Here is a 17,684-nt window from a genome sequence, read left to right on the forward strand (position 1 = left end):
TCTTTGCTTATGGAAAAGAGACCCAAACCAGTGCAAAAGAGATTCTAACCAGTGTTTTAATGAGTAGAATAACCCATTTAAAGTTCCCATTGATGAAATAAACCTTAAATCAGAGTACATATCATCTCAAATAAACAATATTTTGTTATGTATTTTACTCCATGATGTAAAACACTTCTGTACTTCATAGCAAGTTTCCAAAAATGTACAAGTGAAGATATTGTTTCAATCAGAACACTAAGTCATATATGAAACACAAAACTCACACCAAGTTATAGCTGAAGTCCATCTTTAAAAAAAAAAAAACCCATGACAATTTTTTATGCATTAAAAAAAATTAATGTACATTTTTTACTACAAAGCACCCTAAACACGATTAACAGTAGTTCATTTATCCTTTTTCTCTTACTGTAAAGATATAAATCAACGTGATTTAACATTTGCTACTCATTAAAAGACATTTCAGTGTAATCAAGTATTAATCAATAAAACAGACAGATCCCGTAAACAAATGTAAATAATGACACTGAGCACTTTTATCCAGTTTAAGTAAACATGTTAATTCCACTCCTTCATGAATGTATACCTTCATAGCTACAATACACTGTGGAAGTGAGGAGTTTCAAGTGGGAGCAAAAAAAATAATGTTTAAATTCTCAGGCACTTAAATGGAGCCAGGATGCAAAATAACGCTGTTAGTTCTGAGCTGAGAGCAGGTCTGAGAAGGAACAGATAATCTATCCCATGCTGTGAGACTTTTGTCAGTTACATCAATATATTTTGATGTGTCAGACATTCATTTGCAGAGTAACAGGAGACTGACTCCATCTTAAAGCAACATTTATGGCAGGTTTTAGTAACAGCGTTGGCGTGCTTGACTCATTTTGGAGCAAAAAAAACATGATTTTTTTGTCAATACCTGTTTTTTTATACTGCAGGGTGTCTGGTGATTTCCGCCCATTACTTTTTACTGCGGGATGAATTAAGCTTGAGTCCAGTTAGTGAGTTTCCTGGCTGTACCGTATTAATAATATGCACATTGCTAAGAGAGGGTAGGTGCGTTTCATTGTGCTAATGCATTTTCTCACGGCTCTCTGCAGCTTCTTAACTTTTCTCACACTATCAGCATGAGAAAAGTATGTGAGGTGCCAAATGAGTAGCCCTTCAGTTCTAAGTGCTGTTAGTGCGTTAACACATCAGGTGCTGGTGATACTTGGAGGCTGGTCAGTATTTATGCATCGTGTTGCACCATTAAAGACTTTGCATAGGAAACATTTGTATTTATTTGTTCTATGCGTCTTGGTTGTCCTTGAGGTGCACATAAGGGATTTGAAGAGCAAGAGTAGCCACTAGAAAGCATCAAATAGCATCATCATCATCATGAATCAAGCCTTCAGGAGACAATGGTTTGATGCATATGCTTAAAACAATGTGGCATGCAACGGCCAATGGCCGGCTCTGTGTGTTTAATGTGGCACATCATAAATCAGGATTTTGGTTATGTTACATCGTTTTGTCATAAATTGTTTTGTCAGTGAGTCTGTGGACTGTTTTTGTGTGTGGTCTGTGCCTTTAAGAGACTATACATGTCCCTTGTCTGATTGGGTGAGCTGTTTTGGGCTGGCTTCAAAATGGCATCTGCTGATTGGCCCCCACTGTCAACTGGCCACTTCAAAAACTGTGTCTCCATACATCCCCTGACAGCAGCTGACACCAGACCTAGTTTTGATTAGTTTGATTTCTTGCTTTTGACCTTGGTTTACCCCAGAGTTAATGGTTTCAGTTTTGGTATTATTGGTGTCCCCACTTCGGCCTCCAAACCAGGAGAACCAGGGCAGGGTGGTACCGTTATCCGGTCCTTTGAGTAGTCCATTCTTTAAAAAGTCTGTTTTTATTCCTGTTTTAACAAGTCTTTGTCATTCCAGTTCTAATTGTTGTTAGGGTGCTGTGTTTTATCAGGCAACCAGCTGAACTGATAGGGTTCCCGTGGCACCAGGAGATCTATGTCAAGCCTCTTCTGTTCCTTTTCACTGTTCACCGTCCTGTACCCGAGCAACGACATGGCCCCTTTACACACTTCCTGGATTCGTCTGACCTTGTTGTATGGCAGCATGGTGCGCCAAGCCTGGGAGACGTTGGTAGCGCTCCTCGACGTGATCTTGAAGGCCTCTTTAATAGAGCCTTTGCCTTTTCCGTGGGTCACCTTGTAGATCCATGTGGCCAGCTCTGTGGTCATCTCCAGACCTACAAACTGATACATGGCATTGATCTCCTCGAGTGGATTGCGTGCCATGTCCTCGTAGCGAACCAATTTGTAGCGGCCTTTTAGAAACGGAGGGGGCTTCAGGACCGCCCTCTCGTTGATACGCACATGGCTGCGACAAATCTCCTGCATGACCTGATACTGTACCTCTGCTTCCTTAATGCGTTTCTGTTCCAAGACGATTGCGTTATCACTCATAAAGGCCTTGGCTGACTCTTCCCTAGACCGCACAACTGCCCGTGGGTCTCGGACCAGGTGGATGATGCGGAGATTTAAGTTCGAGTCCTGCAAAAGTGGATAAAGTGATTCCAGTTCAAAGAGCCGCACATCTTTGTACACCACGTGAGAGTAAGAGTCACACGCCTGCTCTACCCCCTGCAATCCCTCAGCACCACATTTCTCTAGGCACAGAGTCTGGTTGCTGAACTGATTACGTGGCGTAAGAGAACAGATTGGTGGCGAGCACAGAGCTCGACTGTGACTCCACATAAACAAAGACGACACATTGGGGTACTCTGGAAGGTAGGACTCCATCACTGAGAAGTCACACTGGAACACGCTCCGTAAGAGATCCCTCACTGCCATTCGAAGCGCCCTTGCACCGTTTTTCTGCAGTTTGGTCCACACATGCCAGCCAGGCTCCATAAGATAGAAGACAGACGGGTGCTGACTGAACACCTGGCCCAGGAAGGATGAGCCTGATCTCCACGATGACAGCAGCAGAACATGGACTTTGGCGTTGGAGGGTTGTGGGTCACAGGGGCTGAGTTGGGTGTACCAGCTAAAGAACAGCACTACTCCTGCCCCCTGTAAAATCACCAGAAACATCATGGTGCTGCAGTTCACTCTGTAGCGCGGCATCGTGGCTGTGAGCTGCTGTCAGACAGTCGTCCTTTGTTTGAATCCTCTCTTTGGTCCTGTGTTGAGGTGTTTATCTTTGCTGCATGAAAAAGCAAGACAGACAGAGAGAGAGAAATTCATATTCAAGATTTGACAATCATGTTTATGCAGCACTCAAAATCTCTTGCAAATTATTATCAAGCATGTGTCAAGAAGAGAGAGCCCATACGCTCTTATAAATTAGCTGACTTTGGGACATTAATAGTGACACAACATTGATTAAGAAAATATGACTTTTGTTATCAGTTTTTTTATCTGATGAAAAGCTCAAATAATAAATAAATTAGATTAATTTTACTTAGAGACTAGTTATACTTGCTCCAGTAAATGAGGCCTTGTGCAGCTTTAAATGCTAAAAAAAATTACATGTATAGTGGAAGTATTTTAAACTGTTTTAATTTTGATGATTATGGCTCATGAAAATCAGAAATCTATTATCTCAAAGTGTTAGCATATTTAATTCAAAGTTTGCATATGAATGGCGTGTATTTCTCAGTCTATTTTAGCACTAAAACCACAATCATGGGGACAACTGCCGATGCAACGGTTAACCAAATAATCATCGACATCCTGTACAAAGATTTTTGTATTTCATTTCAGGCTCATAGCGCCTAGGTACAGGAGTCCAGGTTTTTGAATGGTTTGAGATACTATGTCCTCTATGTTGGTGGTGGTGGTTGGTCTGCTGTGTTTCATCGAGTCCAAAGCCAACACAGCATTTCCCAGGAGATGTGTGAACACTTCATGCTTATATCTCCTGACAAGCTTTATGGACATGCTGCTTCCCTTTTCCAACATGACATAGCACCTGCCCACAGCTCAAAAACATCATTACTGTGTGTGACTGGCCTGACCTGGCACCCCAGCAGTGCAACAATGTGATCGCCTCCCTGCCACACCACACGTGCTGAAATTCTTGGCAAATAAGTCCCAACCAAGTAATGAGTTTGTAAATATGGTTTAAGTAAATTTTAAATACTTTTATCATGTGTCTGACAAAACATAATCTGAGATACTGAAATGATGATTTAATGAGCTTTAAGCCCATAATCCCTGAGTAAAGAAACATTTTACATAGATGAAGAACCTAACAATAAACTAGTGCAGAGTGAACTCAGGTCAAAGAAGTGGAGCAATATCCTTTAAGAGCACTACTTAGAAATCCATTGCGTTCTTATTCTATTACAGTTTTGTTTTCATCTAAAGTCTCACCTTAGACATTTTATAGAGATGTCTGCAAAGATTATGGCTAATGTCAGTGCGTCAAATTACAAGCTGAGCAAGTTTCAACAATTTAAAAGGATTCAAATGACACTCAGCCAGTCAGACTAAGTCACTAGCTTATATCTGTTATAGCCCATATAATGTTTATATCTAACTTTGTAAATAATGTGTTGCTAATATTATTAAGTGTACTGACAGCTAATAAACCAAAGATAGGTTCATTTGATAGATACACTCCTCACACTTGGAACACATCATGCACTGACTGTACCTGACAAAGTCACGTGCTACACACAGCACAGTCAGACCTTCCGGCACAATCTCAGCAAAAACTGTGAAAAGGTATTTGAATCATTCATTACCTTTTCAGGTTTATTTTTACCCATTCATGTTCGCACCTTCATTTTCAGTGCAGATAAAACAATAAGCAGATAAGATTGCAAAACGCTCTTGCAAATTTTTCCTGTTGTACTTCTGTGTCTGTAATTAGCTCAGTGCATTTTTACCTCATTCTTTCTACACATACGCACGAGTATACATCCATTGTCACAGTCTATTTTAAGTGACTCAGTTTCCATTACAAAATCACATAAATTCCAAAGAACCACCTCCCATTCTGCTTGCTTTTTATTATTATTATTTATTTATGATGTGTTCTACAATATTTGTCAATTTAACCAATTTTGCAGGGCAATCTTCATATACAAGATTAATTTTCATATATGAGAGACCTGACAGAATATGGAAATGACTTTTGTGCTTTTTCCTGCCTATCTTGAAATCTTTGAAGCATTTCCACTGGACTAAACATGTTAAAAACAAAGACTGTGCTGAGAATTCAGTGACATTTACAAGCAAAGCTGTCATCCAGAGAACAAGTTAGAAGCATGATTGCATCTTAATTGGTGGATTTTGAGACATTTGTTTGTGTCCCTCGTTGCTGCAGGAGAACTTCATGCTGGTTTGGAATGCAGAGAGAGCTCGGGTTAGTGCAGAGAGAAAACTGCAAACACTGGCACGGCTTCACTGAATGATTTTTCCTGCATCATGCCACTGTAGCAAGCGGCCTTTATGTAGCTGTTCAGTGTACATTTTTAAGGATTGAAGAAGAAAAAAGTTCATTTACATTAAATGTGTTTTCATAGAAAATAAAGGGACCAGTTTTATTGTTACTTCATTGCATATGAGATGGTTTTAGTAAAGTTATAACTTTTGGCTACTTTTAAATGCGATACTTTCTATTGATACTTTTTAGATACTTTTAAACCAACCCAATACAAAACTCTGATCTCTCCCCTAATGTTCCAATGTCACGCAACATGCTAACATGTGAGGCGTGTCACCTCACCGGCGGCTTATGACAGGAATGCTGTCACCTGATGACAGTTGAAAATACTGGCAGCATTCTTCTTTCGCCGAGTGCAGGAAGAAGGAAGAAGAGCAAGATCCCTGATGATAAAGCAAATCATGGTAGTATGTCATAAGATGTCTGAACAGGCTGGGACACGAGCTAATCAACTTTTGACCCTCGAGATAGTGAAACAGTGATAGTGAAATCCTAGTGTGGCAATAACTACCTAGTTAGTTGGTAACTGATGTGAACCACCCTTCTTAAACATTTTGAATCACATGGGCTGATTTTGAACATGGTGAAAAAATCAGACCTAAACATCACACATTAATAATAATAATAATAATGGATTGGATTTAGCGCTTTTCAAGGCACCCAAAGCGCTTTACAATGCCACTATTCATTCACTCTCACACATTAACCACTGAAACTTTACACAGGTATTAATCACGCCACTGTATTCCTGCTCTCTCTGTTTCTCTGGGTCGTCTGACTGTTGGGAATTTCCCTCTGTATCAATGTAGAGTCATTACCTTACATACAAATTGCCTCGAGGTGATTGTTGCTGGGATTTGGTGATATATTTAAAAAATCTATTTCATTTATTGAAACTATCAGGTGTCAGGGCATTTAGCCACCTGCTACTCACAGATAGAAGGGCCTGAGTTTGACTCGTGTATCTGGGGCCTTTCTGTGTGGAGTTTGCATATTTTCTCAATGTTTGTGTGAGTCTTCTCTGGGTACTCTGGCTTCCTCACACAGTCCAAAGTTCGTGGGAATTAGTATTTAATTATTTAATTATTAATTAGTGATTCCAAATTTCCCATAGGTATTAATTGCTGTGTGTCTCTCTGTGTCAGCCCTCTTTCAGATTCCAGGGTATGCCCTACCTCTCAACCCTATGACAGCTGGGATAGGCTCCAGCCCCCCCTGGTGCATGAAAGTATCAGTCAAAGATTCAATCCTCAAATATTTTCAGACAAGCACTTATTCATCCACCGAAAAACACACGCTAAGCTCGACATTTAGCTAATAACAGAAGATGAAACCTGAGAAAGTTACAGTCTTGTTAGCTGCTGATCCTTTCCCTATAAGAACCCCTTACCTGTTGAGTAACCTTCCTCTTAAACTTTCAGATAAATGCAGAAAAAAAATCTTAAAATTAACAACTTGTGACAACTGGCAAAAGAAATCTTTCAAACCATATTTACTCACTTGTACTGAAAGGCAGGATTTTATTGTATTATTTTCTAACTGAGCTATCACTAAATACTAAAATATCTGGATGAATGTCTTGCTTAAACTGTAATGCGCGTCCACATACTTGCATGTGGGCGCAGATCTGATGTAGAGGCAATAATGCCAGGTAATGTCAAGTTTCAGATCACTTTGTACTCTCTTAAATTTCAACAGGCTGCTCAGCTGAAAAAGTGGAAACTTTCCCCGAGGTGATGCTGCACAATTTAGCATTGTAAGACTGAAGTGCTGAATCGTCAAAAAAACGAAAATCCCGATTGGCTTTCAAAGATGCTGTTAAATGATATTTAACTGCTGAAAACAGCAAGCACTGTGCACTCAGACATAAGGTGACACGGATCCATCACATGCAAAACTGCCTGAGGCTGTAATCTGCCCTTTAATTTGAAATGCTAACATGAGCCTGCAGTGTCACAGACACAGTGGATAAACAGGGACAAGCCTGCAGAATGCCGCCCAAGATCAACATCATTTCTGTTAGAAATATAAAGAACATTTATACTGGAGATGAATTTCTCAAACCACAATTAAAGGAGTGATGGCAATCTGTCTTAAGTTTGGGATCACAGAAACTAAAGCGGGACAAACCACATATGAAGCTACAAGTGTGTTGGTGGAGCAGATCAGGTGTGATGGCGCAGTGGGAAAAAAAGATTATTCTCAAAATTGTCAAATTCTTTTGTACTGTGACTTCAGTAGAACTGTTTTGTTTGTAGGGAGACGAATCAGCTGACCAGGGCACTAGTCAAATGAAGTTTATAAATATGATTCCATACAAGAGGATGATAAATGACACTGGCATTTTGCTGCTGGGATTCTTTCACCTGTGCTTTGACAAATTTCATTTACTGATTTTAAATCTGTTTTCGTCTTGCAAGTTCCCGTTTTTTTAGTTATGTTCCAAGTATTGGACAGCTGGACTGGACAGAAACAGCGACTCATTATAAAATTAAAGAAAGTAAGTGTGCTCTGCGGAAAAGTAAGCCCAAAATTAATGAAGGTCTTTTTGTTGGTTCTAAAATCTGTGAACTGATACTTGACGATGAGTTTGAATGGAAACCGGAGCCAAGTGAATCAGTAGCCTGGGAAGCATTAGTGCAGGTTGTCCAAAATTTACTTTGGAATCACAGAGCAGAGAATTTTGCTAAAATCACATCAGCTAACGAGTGCAAAATGTCACTGAAGATGCACTTTTGTTCACCCAAACCTGGGCAAAGTCAATGATGAGCGTGGAAAAAGATAAAAGATCAAATAAAATGTTGGAAAACTGATACCGGGGACAGTGTAATCTGAGCTTGATGGTTGACTGCTTCTGGTTCTTTGTAAAAGACATGCATGCTCAGTACAAGTGCTAAAGTAAGTGGCTAAAACATTTTTGAGCAGACATTTTTTTGACAGTCTCAAATGTATGCTCAACTGTGAGGTTCAACCATGTGCACCTCACAGTTGAGCAAAAGTTCAGCACAGTTCATTACTGTAAACGTTGCCACAGTTCCCTAGCACTAACTAATCCCAGCAGCCTGCACACGCAGCCTTTAAATTGATCTGAATGCAGTGCCCTGATCAGGCTGCATGAAGAACATACTTGACATTAGGTATTACCCCGCCTCTTAGATTTAATTACTCATGAAGGTGCTGACATGTTAAGACTTTCTCTCCTGTTTATGTCTTGAACAGATTAGACAGCACACTGAACAATGGAGAAGTAAACAAAAGGTAAATGCTTTTAATACCCCAATCTTCATCTGGATTTATATAATTTATGACTGTGTGATATTATACACACGCACCTTGTGTAAACATGGATCTGCAGCGTCTTGTGTGCAGACATTGTGCGACGCCTTGCGTGCAGCTGCTCGTGCACTGTTTGTTTGCAGTGAGACTGAGTCTGGGAACAGATGCGTCTCTTTCTGTTTGCCAGCAGAGACGTGGTGAGTCCAAGTGCAGGAGACACTTTGCTGTCTTTGTGAGGAGAACAGTGCTGGCAAGCAGCACCGTGAACTACAGCGCTGCAACACCGAAGAGATCCAGATATTCGTCTGCTAAGAAGCATACATTATTGCACCTGCATAGCGAGCTGCGCCAGCTGCAACCTTTCCTTGTGATTATCATTTCTGACAAAGCGGCTACTCGAAAACACTCGCTGCTCGTCCTGCTCAGCTCTGTGTGCATGAAAGAACACAGGCTCTCAGGGTTGTTTCGGGGTGTCTTGCAGCTGCTTGATCAGTGGATAAATAAACCACAGAGTCAGCCAAACCTCAACAATCCACTTAAATTAAATCACTCGCTTTGTTCATGAAGTCTGCCTGAAGGTGGCCATTCTTTAATTGTACTTTCTGATGTTTGTAGTTGGTAATGGAATGCATATAAGAGCTGCAGAGTGCTCTTTAGACCACTCTGTATCTTGTAAGTGTACAGATCCAACTCTAAAAAGCTTCTTAAACATATGACAAAAGATTTGAGCCGATATGTGTATAAACAAAATCAATGAGCCTTTCAAGCTGGCCTATCACATACTCTGTAGTCTTTGTGAACCTGAACCGTACTTGTTTCTGAAAAGTAAAAATAAACATTTGCTCAGTTTTGACGTAGTTGTTCACACATTGGCCAAACAAGCAAAAGATCCCTAGTTTGTTCCCAGGAGAAGGAGAGTTTGTGGGTGCTCTTGGCCCATCAGCCAATCGTGGAAAAGAGTAAACTTCTTAAGTGCAAACAGCTAAATGTTAAAAACCGTGAAAAGTGCCCGTTGTCCCTGTCTGTGCTTTCAAAAATGTATATTTGGATATTTTATGGGGGTTTTCTCCTATGAAACTCTGCGTTCACCTTCTATGGATGCACAATCTGATACTGGACACAGGTTCAGTCCTATTCAGTTCATTGTTGCTCTGCATTTATAACTCTACATAGCAGAAGCGTTGCTCCTGTTACCAGCAGCACAGCTAATATAGCATGGAGGAAGCTGGCAGCACAGGTTCAACAGTCGGGAGGTATTCCAAGCATACTGCATCAACAGCTTTACATATTTGAAGTGGTTTTTACTGCTTATCAAAGCGTTGCCAAGTGGGGTGACTCAACTGAAAATCTCCAACAACAGTGCTTTCTTTGTTGGTTTCTCTCTCGCTCTGTTTACTTTAACACATGTTGGGAGGCTTTTACTATACTCACTGTAACATAAAGTGTTGATAATCTTGGTTAATATTAAAATAATCTCTCATTTCACCTGCCTCCTATTACACCAGTCTCCTTCCCCTGCTCTGACAGCAGGGTGCAGTAAAGAGCTGGTCGTTTTCTTCTGTAAGCAGACCTGAAACAAACATTGACACTGAAAACATGATTCATGTGTGTTTTCTTTCCACCTCTTCTTTCTTTTTGCATTTACATTTATCAGCTGTTATAAATGCTGATATTCAGCAAATCACCAGCCACCAATTTTTTGCAAGCTATTAAATTTCAAGACTTGGGGGCGTTTAAAACAGCGCAAATAAGATAGAAAAGAAAGAAATAAAGTGTTTGCAAAAGAGGGAAATGGAATTTTAAAATACAAAGTGTTAGAACAACTTTTAAAAATGTCTATCTCAATAGCAGGAGTTAAATTATGGAACAGTCTAACAGAAGAAATTAAAGAAAGTAACAACATAAACCAGTTTAAAGTGAAATATAAAAAACTGATTTTTAACAAATATAAGAATGAAGAAAACGGGGTAAACCCAGGGCGGTAATGTTGTTCGTAATAGTGTTTTAGTTTGTTTGTCTCATCATTTGTGAATCTGCAAACGTTGCCACTCAGTCCTTATTTATATGAAAGTAACTATACTGTGGTGGGGCTTGTTTATTTGTTTTGTTTGTTTGTTTGTTTGTTTTGATTTACTTTTGCTTCATATGTTGTTTGTTTAATTTAAGGCTAAAACAAAATGAAATCAATGAGAGGTAAAATTTGAGGCGGTAGGGACTAATAAGTGTATACTTCTGCCTACTCCGTTTCAAACAAAAGAATGGAATGATATTTTGTAATGATTGTGAATTCACGTTTGAAATAAAAATGAAATGAACTGAACTAAATCATAAATAAATCAGCTCATAAAATTTGTTTATTTTCTGTAAATGTTCCTTAAGCATGTGCTTATATAGAAACAGTCTCTCAGCTATCCTCCGTCAGAAACACCTTTGACATTATGACTCATATTTCTTCTCATAACCTGAAACACTCATAGACACATCCAGTATTTCCTCTGATGTCACAGTCCCTTGATGTGTTTCTCAAAAATTAAATTGTAGTTTCCTTTAGAGTACGAACAACGTAATAACAAAGCCAGTGTTCTTGGTTTGCTTTGTTCTTGGCCGTTACTGATTCCCCCTTTCGTGTTATCAATACTGCTTTGTCTTTTATCTCCACTCCCTTTGAATATTTAACCAGTTTAACACTAATACGAAAGCACACATAAGTAATGGTCAGTGGCACCCATGCACCAGTCAGCTGGGATAATCCACTTACTATTATTATTGTTATCTCTTCCATTGAATAGCGATTTGTGTGTTTGCAGATCAGCTGAAGTAATCTTATCAACTACCCACTGGAAACGCTATAGAGGAAAGCCCACATTTAAGGATGATTGACACGGGCACTTGAGCAGAGCAGGCTTCCTCATATTACCTCTATAAGTTTACAGTTAGTTCAAACACTCAGCCTCAGGAGTACCCATCACCATTCTTTCTTTTATATATATATAAACATTATGTCAAATTCTGTTTCAAAATTGGGGGGAAGAGAAAAATTTTAAATGAAAGGCAGTGTGACAAATTTAATAGCTTTACACCTGATGTTTTTGAAAAAAAAAATATAGCTATATATTCATCTGTACGACAGATAGAGTCTCACATTTTAGACTGCTGCTCAGCGTGTGGCCCGTATAATGTCTGTCTGTGAAGCACAAACGTGACATGAATATTGGCAGCTTTTAATTACTTCATTCATTCACTGCCTTCAAATGAACCCCGTGGAATCTGGTAAATATTGTACAGAATAAAAACGGCCGAAGAGGCTTGTAGCTGGCACTTGTAATCACATTACAGAAGACTGTGTAACGGCACAGACCAAACTAACTCTGAGGGGATAAACGGGGGGTAATGGAGTCCCCTGCGCCTACCTGGGTGGTCACGGATTCTGATCTTTGGAGTTTCGTTACATTGTTGCGTTGCTCGGTCTTAAAGACGAATTTATTGACATGGTTGTAAAAGAATCGCCAAGATGGGCAGAAAAGAGGGTCGTAACCGTAGAGAAGCGAGCGGGTTGTAGTTTATTCGTCTTTTTTTTTTTTTTTTTTTACCTCTTATTCCACCAAAGAGAAAGAAAAAAGTCTCACCTTTTATTTTGTTGTCGGTCGCGCTGTCTGACAACGGAGCCGGTCCACAGTCCTCTGAACTCTCCTCTCCTCCGCCGCCCTCGGTCACCAGCTGCTCGGAGAACTTTCTTGTAGTGGCCGTGCACAAGGCGAAGTTTTGAGACGTGGCCGGTGGCAGTGCAGGGCTGACGGGCTGGCAGAGGGCTGGGCGGGGGCTGCTGGTCACAGAGATAGGAGAGTGGTGGAAGGTGGGTGGGTGCGTGGATGTGTGTAACGGAACAGTTATAAAGGCGACATTTACGGCGCATCGATGGCAGACATCCTTCCCAACATTTATTCTTGTGTGTGGTGCAGTAGGCTACAGATGTTAACTGCCCTGTGGTCCAGTCCCAGTGTTTTATCTCCGTTACCAGCTGCAATGCAGCCACTACCTTTATAACTCTGTGTTTATTGTACTTACATTTTAACCCATCCGATCTTTTTTGGCCACTGAAAACATGTTTACAGAACTATTGTTATGTTTTATATTGTTATATTTGTGCTGTCCTCTTGGTCAGATTACGCTTTAAAAAGACATTTTTAATGTGAACGAGATTTTGATATCATTCACGAGGGATACATTTGACATATATTTCACATATCCTCCTGAGAACCAGCAAACAAGTATCTTCCAGTTTAACGTTTTTTGTGATGCCCTGCCTATTTGAACGTAGAGGCGACTCAAAAACATGAGGTATCATTGGAAAGGCACAGATGTCCCCGTTTGAGCTCACTTTAGGGCTTATTACAGTAGCTTGAATAAATCAAAAGATGTAGACCAAAAACAGATGTCCATTTTTCCAGTTTTTGGCAAATACACACTTTCAAGTCACTTTTCTATTCAAAAATAACTTTGCAAACAGGAGAGACACTAGATCAAAACTAGATCTAAACTCAAGGACGCGTGAGGAAAGTTGACATTGTGGTCAGAACATTTCCATCCTATTTGTTTTTGCTATTTTCAGTACAGTCAAGCTTTAAAACTAGCTGCACAAGCTGACGGGTAGATAAATGAGGGCTCCTCCTCTGCACTGGCTCATCAGCTCAGTGGCCTCCCCAGTTATGCTGGTTATCATCATGGCTGCAGAAGCACGAAGCTGCAGAACTCTACTGAATCTCCAAACATTGATTCTGTTCATCTGGACGTAGCGTTTTCAGTGGGAGACTACTGAATAATTCAGCTGAGCTCGCATTGCATTAATGTGGGGGTTTTAAGTTTTCATTACAATGTCTCACTGTCTGCAAGGGCCCCTCATCATAACTTTTCTAGCAGGCTACAATTTCAAGTGTCCATCCTCCGTTTTGATAAGGGACTTAACCAAGGTGTCGTTGAGCATTGTGCCTTAAAGTAAACTTTGATATAGTTCAATCCAACGACTGTCTAAATGTATTTTCTACAGTCATTGGTTTAATCAGTCGATAATAGGAGAACCAAAGCAATTTTAATAGCCAGTATGTCACGGCTGCCGAGGCAAGCTGTGTGGTGTTGGAGGAAAGGAGGACCCAAAATGCAGGCGATGACTGATGTTTATTTACAGGGTGGTGTAGTGGCAAACAAGCAGTGAGGGATGACAGGGAACTAAAGAAACCTAAACTGGAAAAACTAAACAACAAACCTGAGAACATACGAAATGGGGAGAGTGGCAGAGAGCCGCAGACAGGGAACAGGACACTGTGGAACACAGATGAACCGACAACAGGCAGGAGAACACACAGGGCTTAAATACACACAGCAGTAATCAGGGGACGAGACAGGAGGGCAACACACCTGGAAGAAGTCAGAGCTGACGGGACAGGGGAAACGTAAACTGAACACACTCACACGAGACAGGGACCTTCAGAATAAAACAGGAAACTCAGACACAGAAGCAGACAAGACACTGAACTAACTAAACAGACAGATTCACAAACAGACAGTGTGACAGCATAGACAGACAGAACACAGAAGTGGGACCAGGGTAAGCACAGAACAGAAACCTAACAAACGGTAAATCATAACAGAATACATACTCAGGATAAACAAAAGCATAAAGAAACACAAAACACTGAGTCGGCAGACTCAGGACCATCACACAGTAAAGCAGCATCTGTTTCGTCCAGCATCTGTGCTTGTTGCACCTTATAAGTTTGACCATCCTTTTGTTTTGCAGGTAGGCCTACATAGATTTTACAGGTTCGGATCACTGAGCTTTTGTGAATTCTTTGCGTGTCCCATTCAGGGACCAGTAAAGAAGTCACTGATTCTGTGCTTTATCTTCAGCTACAGTTTTTGAATCACTTTTAATGTATACTGTACCATTGCTACTTGGTGGGGTAAAGTTATGTTTCACATATTGTTTTGATTGCCCAGATTGTGATAATATCATGTAAAACAACAAATGAATACTAGAAAATACTGTGCATTGTTTTTCTGGAAGCATGGAAAACACTGAGGACAGTACACAGGTTGCTGGCAAATGAATGCCAGTATGTTATTGCCAACAAAATGTATTTACATTACTGTAAATACATTTGCAGTAAAAATATCCTGCCTCACTTGCATTTACATGAAAGTTGCTGTAACTGGAATTTACAGTAATTTGCTGTGAGTCTGCATAGAAGTTTGCAACTCTGCCTGCCGCACACAACTTAACATGACATATATGTCTCTTAACTTGGACATAATAGTAATTCAACATGTAGAGCTATGTTAATATTTACTACAGCAATGTAGCTGACTTGTCATTAGCTAATCTGAAACCGGCTGGGGTTATTTTAAACCCTGGCAGTTTGTGATGTCTGGTTTTCATTATTGTGCCAAACATATTTGCTTTTCCAAGATGAGCTCCATAAATTGTCTATATGCTTCTCTTGTTTGTGTTTTTCTTTTATCTGTTTATTTATTCATGTCCATCATTATTTCTATAAATAGCCTAAGGAGTTTGGAATGAAGGTGACTAGACTTTCTTTAAGTTGCTAATAATTTAGGGGTTCAACAATTTAAAAATTCTGTTACCTGTGTGGGCATTTCTGAGTTCAGTTGCCAGCAGTGTTGGTCAAGTTACTTGAAAAAAGTAACCAGTAACTAATTACTGATTACTTCCCCCCCAAAGGTAATCCCATTACTTTACTGATTACTTATTTTCAAAAGTAATTAATTACTTAGTTACTTTTTAAAAACACGATTTGCAACCTGAATAGGTGATAAACCGATCGATCTTTCAGCCCAATTCTACTTTTTCTACGTAATCCATCATACAAAATGTAATCAAATGGAAAAGTCTCTTTTTAAAACTTGTTTTATCAGTTTTAATCTTTTAACTTTACGCATGAAGCAAACATTAAATTATATGCAACATTCTCTGACTGGAAGAAATTAGTTTAACATTTAAACCTATTTTCTGCACATTCCAGCTCATAAAATAAAATATTTTTGTGTTTACACTCACTCTTTCAAATAGATGCAAGTAAAACACAGCAGAAAATAAATAAAGTCAAAGACTAGCGGTCCTGTTGCTCTATTTTCACCTGTAAAGCAGGAGTGGGGTAGGCGGAGGTTTACCCTGGTGCAGGTGTGCTGCAGCGGTGTGGAAGAATCCACGAGTTTCTCTGTGAGTTTCCCATTACGTCTTTGCGCACTCGGTGCTTGCTCGGAGGTTTAGGGTTTTTTCGCTGTAAAAAGAAGTTTTCTTCCCACGCACAGCGGACGCTAATGTTTTTGTCACTTTATATGGAATCAAACTCAAAGTAAGGTCAGTACTTCCACGCTTTAAACGCTGCACGCTCATACTCTCTCCGCACTCCATATATTATTCACTGTTGATCTGCACACAGCTGTTGTCACGAACGTCGCACTCGCTTACGTCATTGTCATGAGACATTCTCGCAAAAATTCACGGTTTTAGTAACGCAGTAATGCAGCGTTCCTACGGGAAAGTAACGGTAATCTAATTACCGTTTTTGCAATAGTAATCCCTTACTTTACTCGTTACTCGAAAAAGTAATCGGATAACAGTAACGCGTTACAAGTAACGCGTTACTGCCCATCTCTGGTTGCCAGGGATTAAATCTTTTCTCTATGCTGTTCATCATTTGCTGATATTTAAGAAATCTACTGTTGGTGAGCCTATATTTTGATATGCATTCTTGGATTTTTTTTTTTTTTTAAATTGTCATGAGTAACATGTTCCAGATTTTTTATTCGTTTTTATGAAATGATGGAAAATTCTGTGTTTTCTTTTTCGGGCAAACTATCTGGATTGTCCCACACCTCCAGACTCACAAACCAACCTCTTCTTCCCCTGGGCTTGTGTAGAACTACTAGTAGAATTTTCCAGTCACCCTATGAGCTATGAGCATGTTCATATGAAAAGAATATTATTGGCAAGATCTAGGTCAAAGTTACCATGGCAGAGAGTGAAGTACCTTTGGAACACTGAAAACCAGGGTTTAACCTAAATTAACCTCACCAAGTGCATATCCTGCCCGCAAATACAGGTCTCTGGTGTGCTTTTTTGCAGCACAGAGTTAGCTGTATACAATGCAGCGATATTTCCATTGCAATAAGAATCCATTAAAAAGATTCATGCTTACATAACCTTTCAGAAACCCTGAGAAGACAGAAATGTTTGCAAATGGAAGTCAACCAAATAAAAGCACTGAGTCGATCATAATCATTATGCTAAACCAACACTGCACACATGTGTGAACAGAAATACAATATTTAAAAAAAAAACCCCAAAACAAATATGCCTGCATTTTTGTTTTTTTTATTTGTTTGCTTTCTAAATTGAGCTTACCTTAGGAGTGAATGGTTGTCTGTTTCTCTTTGCAAGCCCTGCAGCACACTGGCAACCGGTCATAGGCCTCTCACGCTATGCCAGCTGTCACAGTGTCTTCCTTTCTTGTGGCATTTAGTGAAGCAGAAGTTCTTACTTTGCTGCTCTGACAAAAATGGTAATAACATAAAAATAATTTAAAAAAAAAAAAAGCAAAAATGTGAAAAATAAGCAAAATTTGCCACATGTTCTCTTCTTGATTATAATAAAACTTTAATAGCTGGGAGTGTTTTCATAAAACTTTGAGATTATTTTGGCATTGTTTTCATTGGGATGAAGAATTAGAAATCTGTATGTTGATGCTCTGTCTCTAGAGCAAAATAAAGTGGAACTTGGGAAAAGCAATGAAACACTGAAAAAAGAGATGCAAACAAGGGATGCACCTGTTTCCTGTAAGACCCAGACTCATATCCTGTTTTCCTTCTCTCTGCAGCTGAAAGAAAAGCTTTTTGGTGACCAGTAAGAGCTGGATGGAGGCGGAGGAGGGACTTTGG

The 17,684-nt window shown here is 39.7% G+C and overlaps 2 protein-coding genes across 3 annotated transcripts in view; both read right to left on the reverse strand.

The window, feature by feature from the left end:
- Window positions 1-12,484, reverse strand: LOC146571508 (carbohydrate sulfotransferase 6-like). Its single transcript, XM_085280750.1, has 2 exons — window positions 12,356-12,484; window positions 1-3,203 (listed from the first exon to the last, which is right to left on the reverse strand). The coding sequence occupies exon 2, from the start codon at window positions 3,122-3,124 to the stop codon at window positions 1,928-1,930; it is 1,197 nt and encodes a 398-aa protein (XP_085136876.1). The 5' UTR covers window positions 3,125-3,203; window positions 12,356-12,484; the 3' UTR covers window positions 1-1,927.
- The window catches only part of tmem231 (transmembrane protein 231), a 17,779-nt gene continuing 12,425 nt past the window's right edge, over window positions 12,331-17,684 (reverse strand). Inside the window, exons 7-8 of one of the 2 annotated variants that reach the window (XR_014893133.1) lie at window positions 17,152-17,291; window positions 12,331-12,549 (exon numbers count right to left, since the gene is read on the reverse strand). Coding sequence is in view for 1 of the 2 variants with exons in the window: in XM_085280752.1 (XP_085136878.1) it covers window positions 17,211-17,291 (81 nt within the window). In the remaining variant the exon portion in view is untranslated. Of the gene's footprint in view, window positions 12,550-17,120; window positions 17,292-17,684 lie in introns of those variants that run through there. The other variant, XM_085280752.1, reaches the window with a different exon arrangement.

Source organism: Mchenga conophoros, linkage group LG7 (genome assembly GCF_057382185.1).
Source record: "Mchenga conophoros isolate Kocher_MC1m ecotype Shallow Benthic linkage group LG7, M_conophoros_male_GT1.1, whole genome shotgun sequence".
Taxonomy (NCBI): Eukaryota; Metazoa; Chordata; class Actinopteri; order Cichliformes; family Cichlidae; genus Mchenga; species Mchenga conophoros.

What these genes read in the sequence shown, in the direction of transcription:
- LOC146571508 (XM_085280750.1), bottom strand. Translation starts at nt 3,124, where the DNA reads ATGCCGCGCTACAGAGTGAACTGCAGCACCATGATGTTTCTGGTGATT.